At 39.5% G+C, this 12,311-nt stretch overlaps 3 protein-coding genes across 5 annotated transcripts in view; all 3 read left to right on the forward strand.

The window, feature by feature from the left end:
* fdx2 (ferredoxin 2) overlaps window positions 1-2,406 on the forward strand; it is a 4,036-nt gene extending 1,630 nt beyond the window's left edge. Inside the window, exons 3-5 of the mRNA XM_074630374.1 lie at window positions 787-893; window positions 975-1,062; window positions 1,179-2,406. Of these exons, the coding sequence (XP_074486475.1) occupies window positions 787-893; window positions 975-1,062; window positions 1,179-1,335 (352 nt within the window). The 3' untranslated portion in view covers window positions 1,336-2,406. The remainder of the gene's footprint in view (window positions 1-786; window positions 894-974; window positions 1,063-1,178) is intronic.
* Window positions 2,407-2,540: 134 nt separating this feature from the next.
* On the forward strand, window positions 2,541-8,960 carry zglp1 (zinc finger GATA like protein 1). Of its 3 annotated transcripts, none has more exons than XM_074630369.1 (5): window positions 2,541-3,354; window positions 4,529-5,929; window positions 6,035-6,147; window positions 7,285-7,378; window positions 7,910-8,960. In XM_074630369.1, the coding sequence occupies exons 2-5, from the start codon at window positions 4,542-4,544 to the stop codon at window positions 8,040-8,042; spliced, it is 1,728 nt and encodes a 575-aa protein (XP_074486470.1). In that variant the 5' UTR covers window positions 2,541-3,354; window positions 4,529-4,541; the 3' UTR covers window positions 8,043-8,960. The 3 variants fall into 3 exon arrangements, with proteins under 3 accessions (XP_074486470.1, XP_074486469.1, XP_074486471.1); XM_074630368.1 differs by having other exon boundaries at window positions 2,541-2,803; XM_074630370.1 differs by having other exon boundaries at window positions 2,541-2,752.
* A 946-nt stretch (window positions 8,961-9,906) lies between these two features.
* Window positions 9,907-11,710, forward strand: LOC141764803 (forkhead box protein D1-like). Its single transcript, XM_074630373.1, has one exon. It carries the CDS (start codon window positions 10,630-10,632, stop codon window positions 11,503-11,505), a length of 876 nt encoding a protein of 291 aa, XP_074486474.1. The 5' UTR covers window positions 9,907-10,629; the 3' UTR covers window positions 11,506-11,710.
* The last annotated feature ends 601 nt before the right edge of the window (window positions 11,711-12,311 follow it).

Here is a 12,311-nt window from a genome sequence, read left to right on the forward strand (position 1 = left end):
CAGAAGCACCGGTATAAACCTCCCTTTACAGCATGCTTTGAGCAGGAAACTGTTTTGTTTTGCCTGACATTTAAAATAACAACACTAGGCCTGCGTTCCAAATTGCATACTTTTTCTTTTTACTTTTAGTATTGCAGCTTCCCTTACAAAATACGCACTGTTGCATGCATTATGCATGCAATTGGGACATACTACTTTGTCATAACATTGCACCTTGAACTTTGACCCTCATATATCCTCTGTGCAGAGGATTGTGGGTCAGAATAATCAGAAAAGCATGCTGGCTTGCATAATGCAAAATATGACCAGATGTAGTGGGACATCTTGGTATTTTTGGCATACTGCATTTGATATATACTATGTACTGGGACATACTAAATGTTTTTCTGGCAAACTAGGGCTGCACAACTAATTTAAATTGTATCGAAATCGCAATATGGCCTACTGCAATTTTCAAATTGGATAGAATTTCAATGTAGTTACTGGAAAAAGGGATGTGCTCTTGAATTAAAGCTTCTCAAGAAGTAGTATTAACTGTGTGGAGCCAAAGTAAACAGTTAGATAAGAAGTTTTTTGTGGGATTTATTTCTTGTGTGTCAGAAATATTTTTGTCAGTGACAAAAAAATGTCAAGCCCTTAACTGAACATGTTGTTCCTCTACTGCCTTTATTTTGTAAGCATTAAAAAGGGCAGAATGGTGAATGAAACTTTTTCAGAACCTTGCCAGGTAAGTTCAAATGTATGAGTGTTAATAAGGCTAAATTGTTTTTAACTCTGCTTGTTTAGGGTGAATGTGGTGTATATAAAACGGTCTGGCGAGAGGATCCCAGTTAGGGCCAAAGTGGGAGATAATGCCATGTATCTGGCTCAGAAGCATGGCATTGAACTAGAAGGTGAGCATTTACATATTTAAAACTGTTTCTTAAATATTTCAAAATATTCGTGCTCATTAATTGTGTTTCTCTTTCATTTAGGAGCCTGTGAGGCGTCACTGGCCTGCTCAACATGTCAGGTCTACGTGAATGCTCCCTATTTTGACAACCTGCCAGAACCCTTGGAGAGGTAGGTCTGCTACAAATGATGTCTTCCTTAACCACAACATTTGAATTTCAACAAATGTGTGCGATGAGGTGAAAGGGAGATGACTGTAAATGTTGACAGATATCTTGGCGCTCTAGGGAGGATGACATGCTGGACATGGCACCCGCGCTTCAGGAGAACTCCCGGCTGGGATGCCAGATCATTCTCACTCTAGAGATGGAAGGCATGGAGCTCACCCTGCCCCAAGCCACCAGGAACTTCTACGTGGACGGCCATGTGCCCAAACCTCACTGAGAAGAGGAGCAGATGATGAGAGTCGGAGAAAAATGAGAGGGTGGCGCTGCGAGCTAGACACCACGTGTGCTGGTTGAGTGAGGGGGCGACCATGATGAGAAGTCCGTAGCAACTTGTTGCCAACTGACAAACTCCACAGTTAACCAATGACAGGTCAGGCCTGCAGATGATGTCAGGCAGAGTCAGACGCTATATGAGTCTCACTGAAGGTGAAATTAATGGTTACTTCCAAAAAAAAAACTGTGATGGTTTGACTGACGTTGTATTTATTTATGTGGAGTGTTCTCAGGCAAGCATCAAGATGCCATTCAACCTCACAATTTTTATTCTTTGTTAAAACACCAGAAAATTCATGAGACATTTCATGTTTGTGTTATACATTGCAGAGCAAGTTTGAACAAAGTTCATCTTTGTACTGTTTAATGGAACATTCCTCGTTACAGCTCATATACGCACAAGTATCACGAGATGATGTTCTTTGTCATTTCTGCCAGTCACTCTTGATTCACTTGTCAGATATTGAAGACATAGCATTTACTTTCATTTTTATGTACCAAGTTCATTTGTAAGTGTTGTGATGGCTTATCAATAAGTACCCACTGACTACAGTCAGCCCAAATTCATAAACTACAACAAAGTTTTCTTCTGCATGGTACTGAAGCCAGACACAGAAGTCATATATTATAGTGAAGGGTATTTGAAAGACAAAAGTTGCCTGACAGTAAAGTAAATCTGAATTTAGACTGTTGAAACTTACATTTTATTCACATTGCAAAACATATTCAGGCGAATAAGTGTCAAATTGAAAATGCATTTTAAAGCAGTCTGAGGCTTAATTAGTTGATCTGATTCAGGTGTGCTTTGATCCAGAGCAGAATGGAGGTGGAGACGAGTCTGTTTTGAAGCTGGTGGGCTTCATGTTACCATGGAAAGAGTTTACCACTGCAATCATTTACTTGTTAAGTCTACTGTACTTGTTCTTACGCACAAATGTAAGTCAATTGTGTACATCATGTCTTAGAAAAATACAAATATTTAAAGTTGTGCAATAAAATCAATTTCAAAAAGTTATTTCTGAACACTGTCCTCATTACCCAGCAACATTTACTACAATGACTCAAAGGGGACAAAAATGAAGAAAACATAAATAATCAAAGCTAGTTCATTGCATTATTAGCAGGCGGCCATTGTTTGTAAATCTCCGCCTTTACCCAGCAAATATCTCTAAACAGGCATCTGTGTTGTCGCAAAAAAGTGCTTTGCAGCAGCTACCAAGTGAAACTGGAAGTGGTTGTGGGTTGGGCAACACTTTTATTCCCCAGCAGGTGTAATTTAGCAAACTAAAAACACCCGGGTAACTCCTCCTGGTCCAAAAAAACACCGCCCACAGTCATGGCAACCAGCTCCAGAGTTCCCAGTAAGTTGGCACACTTCATCATTTATTTGATGATCGATTTGGAGATCTAAGGTGAGCATCAGCAGTATAGTGCACAGCGATCCCGAGTTAACTGGGTGGACTGTTTGAATTTGATTCTGAACTGTTCTCTTCAGTCCCAAATGTTAAAGATTAGTACATACAGGGCCAGTTGTAAGATCGATCACAGTTAATGGATCTGAATATGTGACTGTCTGCAGTGAGCTCTGGTAGATCTACAAACTATAAGTAAACAATCAATGCTTCAGAATGAGTTAACGAGGCTACATTAAATCTAATCAGTTGCTAAAAACGACTTAAACTGACCAAAACATGTAGGCCTAAGTGATGTCATAGTGATGCCTTCTGATGTAGATATGAGAGAATAACGGTGGAAGGATATACATTTAGAGTCATACTTTGAGTGATTCTCTGTGTTCATATTGTGTCAATATCCATCCGAGCTGCGTCTGCGCTCGCGACAGTCAAACTGCGAAAACCGCGAAAATCTGCGACATTCTAGAACACTAGAAGAGCTACATTCGTGTTCTGGAACACAGTTAAACTTTACAGTGAAAGTTCCACGTTTTGTTGCAGTTCTTCCGGTGAGTTAAATAAGTTACATTTTGATAAAAAATAAATAAAAAAAGACGTCTCTTTCTTGATACAGGCGGCTTCATGTCAGATCTATTTTCAAGGAAAATGACAGCTCGACCTTAAATGACAACAACTAGCTGGTTTCCGTTAGCTCCTGTTCGCTATAAAGCTAATCATGTGGGCCTAATTAAAGTCAAGTCAAGTCCAATTTATAGACAGAGACCAACTTAAAATCCACGAGTAAAAGACTGTTATAATGAGCATTATAAAAGGCCAATTAGTCATCACAATTCAAGTACATTCAAAAGCCAAAGAAAAGAGGCTAAACATTATAAGAAAACTATTCTAAAGTTCATGTTTTCAACATCATTGTCACTGTCACTGTCACAGTTTGGAAACAAAAATGTTAAACACACACTAGCCCTTCAGTAGCTGATCTGCTCTCACTGTGGTATTTACACACACCAGCAGCTGATAGAGCTCAATTGTTGGAGCTAAAATATAAATATAGCTCAAATGGTGTAATGTTATGTTGTGTTTTAAATCAAATGCAGTCTCTAAAATGTAGAGGTTCCCAACCTTTTTAACTTGTGACGTCTCAGAAAAAAAACTGACAATAACCTGATATTTTCAGGTGGAATTTCATGAATTAATTCATTCATTCACTCTCACTGTGCAATATCATTTTCCACTTGTTCAGTTTTGTTAATAGTCTGTTTATTGTCAATACTGTATATACTGCTCCTATTTTTATACTTCCTTCTATTTAAATGGTTCATATTTTGTTACACTTTGTTTAGCTCTTTTTTTACTGTGTTAGCTGATGCATCTTGTTTTTTGTCACTATCCCCTTTGCTGCTGTACACTGCAAATTTCCCCACTGCGGGACTAATAAAGGAATATCTTATCTTATCTTAATATGAAGCAATATTTACTGTCCACCTCTCCTCACAGGGTGCATGTCTATGACTTGTGAGCAGTTCAATTGAAGAGTATTTTTTCCATCTGACTGTTTTATTTTGAAAGACATTTAGCAGCCTGAAGAGGTAAAACTGTAAAATATTTTTACAAGAAAAAAAGCTAAGATTCGAAAAATGTGTGAAAATAAACAATTTTGCGTAGCAAGATTTTGATTTGATTATTTCCTAATTGAACTAAAAGCTGTTTGTTTTTATGATACAGACACTTCCTCAACATGAGCTCAGGACCAAGGACACAAGCTGCCTTCATCCAGGGAAACCAGAGCACAATTGAACACGATGCCTCCCACTCGGCACTCTTCTACCTTTTCCAAGAAGTTTCCAAACTAGCGTCCCCCATCCACAACAGTTTCCTGGACACAAATTCACCCTCAACGTGGCTACATGAGACTTCCAGGAAAGGTCCTTTCATCGTTAAAAAAGAGGAAGAGGATGCACATCCGTTTCAAATCTCTAATAGTTCCTGCCAGCACAGTTTGTCTCGTATGTCGCCTTATAATCAGATGAAAAAAGTGAAGGTGGAAAGTCACAGTACTAAGGTCACAACTTTGGTTGAGCCACATCCTAAATGCAAAAGCCCCTGGAAAGTCCTGAGTCTGATCAATCTGCAGTGTGAGCGGCTCCTGCATCAGAGAGATGTGGAGGAGTCAGACCCAAGTTCAGTATCATCTACCACAAAATCATCGACTGCCACAGCAGATGTAACAGATCAGGGAGTCGGAGGTGACTGTGTGAGTGTTGAATGCACTTTGAGACCATCTCTTCTTGTCTATGAGAGGCAAGAAATCCCAGCCTGTGTCAGTTTTGTGGAAGATATGAGAGGAGACTGCAGCAGAGGAGCTTATAAACCACAGGGCTGTGTGAAAGACTCCGAGGTGGGCTGTTGTGTTCAGTCACAGACTGCTGAAAAAGCAGACACTGTTTCAGTGTTCAGTGTTAAAAGACAGTTTGAGTGGAACCAGGAGTGTAAGACGGATCGTTTCTCTTCTCAACAGGATATTTTGCATGCATCCTTCTCTGAAAATGTTTCGTCACAAACACACATCCCCTATGCATCCCTTAATGCTCAGCTGACTTTTAATTCAAATGAAGATACAAGTGTAGCTCTGTCAAAGCCAGCACTAACACTAGACCACAATGCGAACCTCATTTTGACTACAGAGCCCCCATGTGACACCCAGCTGCCCCTTCCAAGCTCCGGCGTCCTGCCTACTTCCCAATCACTTTTATTTAGCACTACAGAGAAGTGTCAGTCACTCGCAAAACACAATGACAAAATCACAGCATCTAAACCAGAATGTACACATGCTCACATTGAGGAAAAATGCCCTCCAGTTGCACAACTGAAATCCTCAAGCTATACAGGAGAAACAACCCCCTCACCTTCTGCAACACCAAAACCGGAACCCAGACCAGTACAAAAGGAGGAAATTGCTGCTCCATCTACCCAGCAGTGGAGAACCAAGACTCCTAGAAAACAACCTCATCCCAGCCGGAGTGCTAATATCCAAGACCCAGACTTCCAGGGAGTGACATTCAGGATGGACACAGAGCTGGACGACAACAGGGAACAGTGTCGGCTCCTCATTACTTCAAAATACAGGTAGCGACAAATTCATTACATGTTTGCATGCATGTTTGTTTTAGACGATGTTAATGAAAACTTACAGTACGTTAAGTTCACACATATTATTGGTGTTTGCTGCAGCAAGGAGCTCCGCAAGAATGTGAGGAAACCGAGGCTGAGGACACGGACGTCCCAGAAATCCCTGAAAACTAGCAGCTCGGATGAAGAGGGTTACCTGACGACCAGTGTTTCTAGTGAGTAACACTCGAGTGCCTGTGCTGTACTGATGTCAGTTTATGTTGATATTTTTACAGGCTCCCTAGACAGCAATGTGGAGCCCCTGCATTTTAAACTTATACTCATTAATAAAATATATGAATCATGTTAAGTCAAGTCAATTTCATGTACAATATAGAGTCCAAAATCACAGGTTTGTCTCAGAAAGCTTTAAATCTGTATAACATCAGCGAGACTCTCAAACCTCGATTCAGATAAGAAACAATTCCACAGAAAAAATGGAAGGAAAAACCCTAGGAAGAGACTTTACATAATATATATAAGACTCAATAATTATATAATAATAATACTTTCAGACATACCTTCAAATATAAATGCTGCCATGTTATTTGTTTAAAATGAAGGCATCAGAAGCATTACTCTATAGCTGAAATAAAGGATGTACTGTATGAAGCATGAAATGTCCATTGTCTCCACTAGAGGATGCCACCACATCAACACATGTGACTTGACAGCATCACTCATGACAGGTGGTGCACATTTGATGAGTATTTAGGGAAGCTATTGTGTAAACACCCCAAGGCCATAATGGGTATCAACTAGTTCCCTTTAGTCCAAGAAACGAAAGACAAATTTCAACGTGTTGTTTTTACTTTCAGCTGTACAGCCGATGCTTTGAGTCGCTGTATTTTCTGCTGTATTGGCAGCAGTATCAAAATTCAAGTAATTTCAAATCATCGCAGTGATTAGCACTAACACATTTGAAATAACAAACCTTCACTATTGGTATTTTGCATATGCTTCTCCTTTGGTCAGAAAGGAACATGAACAAGTTTGTATCTCCAACATTCAGAGACCAAACAGCCAAGACCACCCAGATTTACAGCTTTGTTTGTTTATGTTTGTGATTAACAGCAAGTCAGGCATTTTTTGTCACTTCTAAATCTTTTTGAGTCATAGAATGACACCAAAAATGGATAATAATCCTCCAGGTCATACAGTAGTTTAATCTCATCGCTGAAATGTAGCGTTCATTTCCAGTAAACCTTTGGTTGCATCACAGGCACTTCCTTTATTTTGACGGGAACTATTGATTGAAAAAAAGTTTTTACGTCAAAATGAAAGTAACACAAACTAAATATCTGTTTCACCAGAGGGTAAAGTGTGTGCATCATGCTGCACCAGAAAGACCCCGATGTGGAGGGATGCAGAGGACGGGACCCCGCTTTGTAACGCCTGTGGAATAAGGTCACTCATATTTACACTGCTGGCTGTTGAATGTTTTAAAAACACATACATGAAGCTGCGTACAGGGCATATCTGTTAGATCACTATGGGAGCCTGAAGCCACATTTCAATTTAATGGAATTTAGTCTCAGCTTTTATACAGACTTTCAGAAATAGAAGTTTGATTTTACATATTGGCCGAAACACTGAGGTTCATGATGATTAGTCCATGAACATTGATTGTCCGTAATTATTATTGACAAATTATATTATCCAAATCCTAATACCTATAACATATAAAGAATTAGCATTTGACTGTATATAATTGTATCCAGATATTGTTTGTTTTTCCTGTCATATGTTTCAGTTTATTTTGCTTATCAACAATTAGTCTACTTTTTGCATGCAAAAGGCAGAAATTTGTCTTTGGTTTGCATGTGCAAAATCTGGTTTTAAATCATTTCCAGACACGAACGGTGTATGAGAACAGCCTGCATAGATAAATACCAACTTAGAAAAGAGTTTTAATCACCTCTGTCTTGATTTTTGCAGGTATAAGAAGTACAGGGTGCGCTGCGTCAACTGCTGGCATATCCCCAGGAAAGAGGGCAACTCCAACTCATGCTGCCTCAAGTGTGGAAACTTTGTCAGGTTGACCTCAGCTCAGCGGAAACACACCACCTAGCGAACATACACTGAGCAAAGGTTTTTATGTCTGACGAAGCTTTTGCGCACAACAGTTCAAGACTGCACTCCACGCTCCCGTAGTTCTTAGTCCGCTACGGTTCACTACAGATGGGGATGCAAACATAGAGCAGCACCAGCTTCTTACATCTTACTCGACTCAATATTTAAAAATTAGTTTCACAATGTTGTATATCAGGAAGCAGCACTAACTCCCTTTGGCTCTGACTGCTCTCACAGTGCTGAAGACACCTGGGGAAAACAAACAGGTTAAAAAAAAAAATCTAAAAAGAAAAACAACTTGTAAAACTCTTAAAAATGGAGGACATCTAAAAAACAAACTGATCCTATTTGTGCTACCTGCCAACCTGTATGTAGCATGTGTGACCTCTCTACACAAGGAGGGATATATTTATGAAGCACAGACAGTTTTTAGCATCAATGCCGCATTAAAGGGATCCTGAAGGGCTACTATAAGGAGTGGACACATTCAGTGGGAAGTTTAGTCATAATTGTTGTCATTTTTCATCTAAATAGTGTCAGTGTTGCTTGTGTATAATGGCCAGCTGAGCCAGATGGCTGCAGTAGTTTCTGTATACAGGAGCAGAAACTGCAACCCGAGCTCTGCTGTGTTCACTGTTATTAACTGCAAAACAATTTACCTCTCTTGACCTTAACAGCGAGACTGTCTGCTAAGTTCAGAAGATGCACGTTTAGTTGCACGAGTTAAATTAAGTTATTTATTGTCTTTGTCGTCGTTTCTAATTGTGTTTTTTTTTTATTTATTATTTTGTAGTTCATTTGGGTTGTTGCCGGTTTAATTGGTTCACTGATTAATTCAGCATTGCTGTTTTCTGTGAGATGTTTTTGTGTGTTGCATGGGTTTTGGTCTGTATTAAATTTAGTATGAAACATCCAATTTGTTTACGTTTTTTTTTTGTAGGTATATAGGTAAAGCCTGCTCTTGATATAAATCCTCTATGAAAAATGCAGTGATTATAAAAGAGTAAAATAGTTTAAGAGGGGTGCGCATATCACATTAAACGAGAGGTACAGGGAAGAATTGTCCATTAATGAGACTTCCCACAGTTCCCTCAGCCCACCCTGCAGTGCGGACCCGTTCGCCAAGTGGGTGGCCTCACGAATTGATACAGTGCAGCTATTATTTCAAAACGCATTACGTCTTCCTCTTATTTGAAACAGCCAGAGTTGCCTCTGTCACCATGTGCCAAACCATCCAGCAATGAGCAACGCCGAAGGAAATGAGCGCCGCGTAAGCCAAGAACATAAAAGATAGAAACAAGCTCAGTAGAATGAATGTGCTCGCTTCATTTTTTTACATTAAACGTATTTCAATCCAAATCAGTCTCACCTGCTGTGGTTACAGTAAACCCTCATGAATGTTTGAGCCAGTAAACCACAATACAATAAAACATATAGATGTAAAAAAAAGATCAGATATAGACCTGCACATTTAAAAAGCGTTCATTGTAGTAAATTAGGCATTTATGCAGCTGGATAAGTCTGTTTTCAGTCCTTGTTGTAAAAAAATTAGAGACTCAGAAATACAAAAGGTCACGTCTAACAGACTGAGAAATTATTTTATCTCTCCTGCCATCAAACTGTTAAATGTTCAGGACGAGTCAGATGATAATCTCCCCCTTCCATATAGAATTGGTCACTGATGGTGGTGATTTCCTACTGATTAGGTGATGATGTACTCCAGGATTTATGCTGTCACTTAATGGACACTGTGTTATGTTGGCTTGCACTGTTTAGCTGTAAAATTAGAAAGTTTGCTCCGGCTGGTGGGCGATGCTTGGTATTTCCTCAACTGATCTCAACATGGCGGCCGGGTCACAAACTATCTCATTTTATAGATAAACAGTACACTACAAGATGTTTATGAAAACATTTCAGGCAAGAAATAGGCATCACAGTAAGAGAATATTGATTCATATTCATATCCTCCAGTCTGTGAAATGTTTCAGATGCCATTAGGAGCACCGGAGGACACAGAGGCATATGATTTTTTTCAGATCACCTGTTTGGTGCATGCTGTCAGGATATAGTGACCGTTTTATAAAAACAACTTTTTTTAATCATATTTGCTCCATTTCTACCTACTGCAGCTTTAAAAGTGTGTGTTCTATGTTTTGGCTGCAAGACAAATTTCCCCCTGGGGATAATAAATTAGAGTTTGGATTGAAACTTTACCAGAATAAAACAAGAACACCATCCAGAGAGAATCAGAGAAAATAAAACACGTTAAAATTGGTGTAAAAAAACGACTTTGAGATGTTGATCTTCTCACTGTGGTACACTGTTATTCAGTATAATTTACTACAAAGTATGATTTATAGTTTAAAACTTTAGGCTCCTTGTTTCAGATTTGTATCTGCTCTTGTTTTGATGAAGACAGACTGCTTTCAAGAGGAAGAGGAGGAGGAGGAGGAGGAGGAGGAGAGAGTTTAGAGTGGGAGGCTAAACAGTCTAAGATGTAGTCATATATGTGAATGAAAGAGGAGAAGGGGGTCTGAGCCTGTTCTGTCCCAGACAGGCGAGATCAGCGCCTGTTGGGGACCACCATGACCCTGGACAGAGAGCTCATGGAGGAGACGGACATTGACGTGGAGGGAAGTAGTGAAGATGTGCAGATCACAGGTTTCTCAGTGAGAAATAATCCAGACGCCTCATTATCATCATCCTTCCCTCCTGAGGGAGATTTTGCAGTCCGGCTCCAGGATGGTCCAGCAGGCAGGAGAGGCTCCTCGGTGAAGCCCCCCTACTCCTACATCGCTCTCATCACCATGGCCATCCTGCAGAGCCCGAAGAAGAGACTCACCCTCAGCGAGATCTGTGACTTCATCAGCAGCCGCTTCGCTTATTATGGGGACAAATTCCCTGCGTGGCAAAACTCAATCCGGCACAACTTGTCTCTGAATGACTGCTTTGTGAAAATGCCCCGGGAGCCTGGGAATCCTGGCAAGGGGAATTATTGGACCCTGGATCCCATGTCTGCTGGGATGTTTGAGAACGGGAGTTTTCTTCGGAGGAGGAAACGCTTCAAGAGGCAACAACATTTCTATTTGAAGGAGTCCAGGATGAAGGAGCGCAGCTTGGTGTTTCCTCTCCTCGGAGCGCACAGGATGAGTCTCCATCAGGGTCCTGATTTATACCACGACCTGGGTTTAAGGAGTCGATTAAATCCGCACACAACTGGTCCCAGCATCATCTCACCTGTGAGCAGCATCATACCTGCGCTCTCCTCGCTCCTCTCCAAGAGTTTCCCCTCGTGTCTGACCTTTGAACATCTGGACCCTGGACGCTGCGCCGCTGCTGTGCCACATCTGGCTCCAAACTGCTCCTTCATGCCTCCTGTCTCTCTGCACGGGATGATACCCAACTATCCGGTTTCTCAGCTGTCCAATTTCCCCAGTGGCATCATAAAAAGTTTCGTCTAATTTAATTTAAATTAATGTCCCCGTCTGTCTTTGAACGGAATCTTCTTCTTCCCCCTCAGCCTGAGAATAAACACATTATGTAAAATACATTTTAATGATGATGATCCAAGCTTAAAACAGGCCTCCATATTTAGATATTTGTTTTGGAAATAACTGATATTGTACAGTTATTAAATATGTTTGGAATAAAACGTGATTGAATTTACAGTTTGTGCAATTTTAATTAAATATCACAGGGTTTATTATCATCATAGACATAATTTATAACATAACGTTTTTACATTTTGATTGACTGTTTTACAAATTTTGTTTTTACAAAAATTAAGACAGACTTAACCGAAAGATTTGTGCAAAATGAAGAGCATTAGAGTTAAAATAATAATAATAATGATTATTATTATTATTATTATAATAATAATAATAATAATAATAATAATGAAACAAATCACAAAAATAAACATGATTCATTCCATATTTTTAATACATTTCTGCACATCTTATTAAATAAAACAACGATAATAATATCAAATCGTTTGGGGGCAAAGCAGAACGTTTTATTAATAAAATAATAGGCCTATCATAATACATAAAAAAGTAGTAGCATGTGTGAAATCCTTGAACACCACACTGTTAAGAATTTCGCAGTAAAATAACAGTAAAGAACTGGCATCAGGGTTGCCTTTATGTTACTGTAAAATTAACATTATTATACTGTCGCTGAAATTTACAGCTTTGTACTGTTAATGAAAAATACAGTTTGAACTGTTTTTTTTATTAATTTCACAGTATTTTACAGTTAATTTACT

The sequence above is a fragment of the Sebastes fasciatus genome, chromosome 3 (assembly GCF_043250625.1).
Source record: "Sebastes fasciatus isolate fSebFas1 chromosome 3, fSebFas1.pri, whole genome shotgun sequence".
Taxonomy (NCBI): domain Eukaryota; kingdom Metazoa; phylum Chordata; class Actinopteri; order Perciformes; family Sebastidae; genus Sebastes; species Sebastes fasciatus.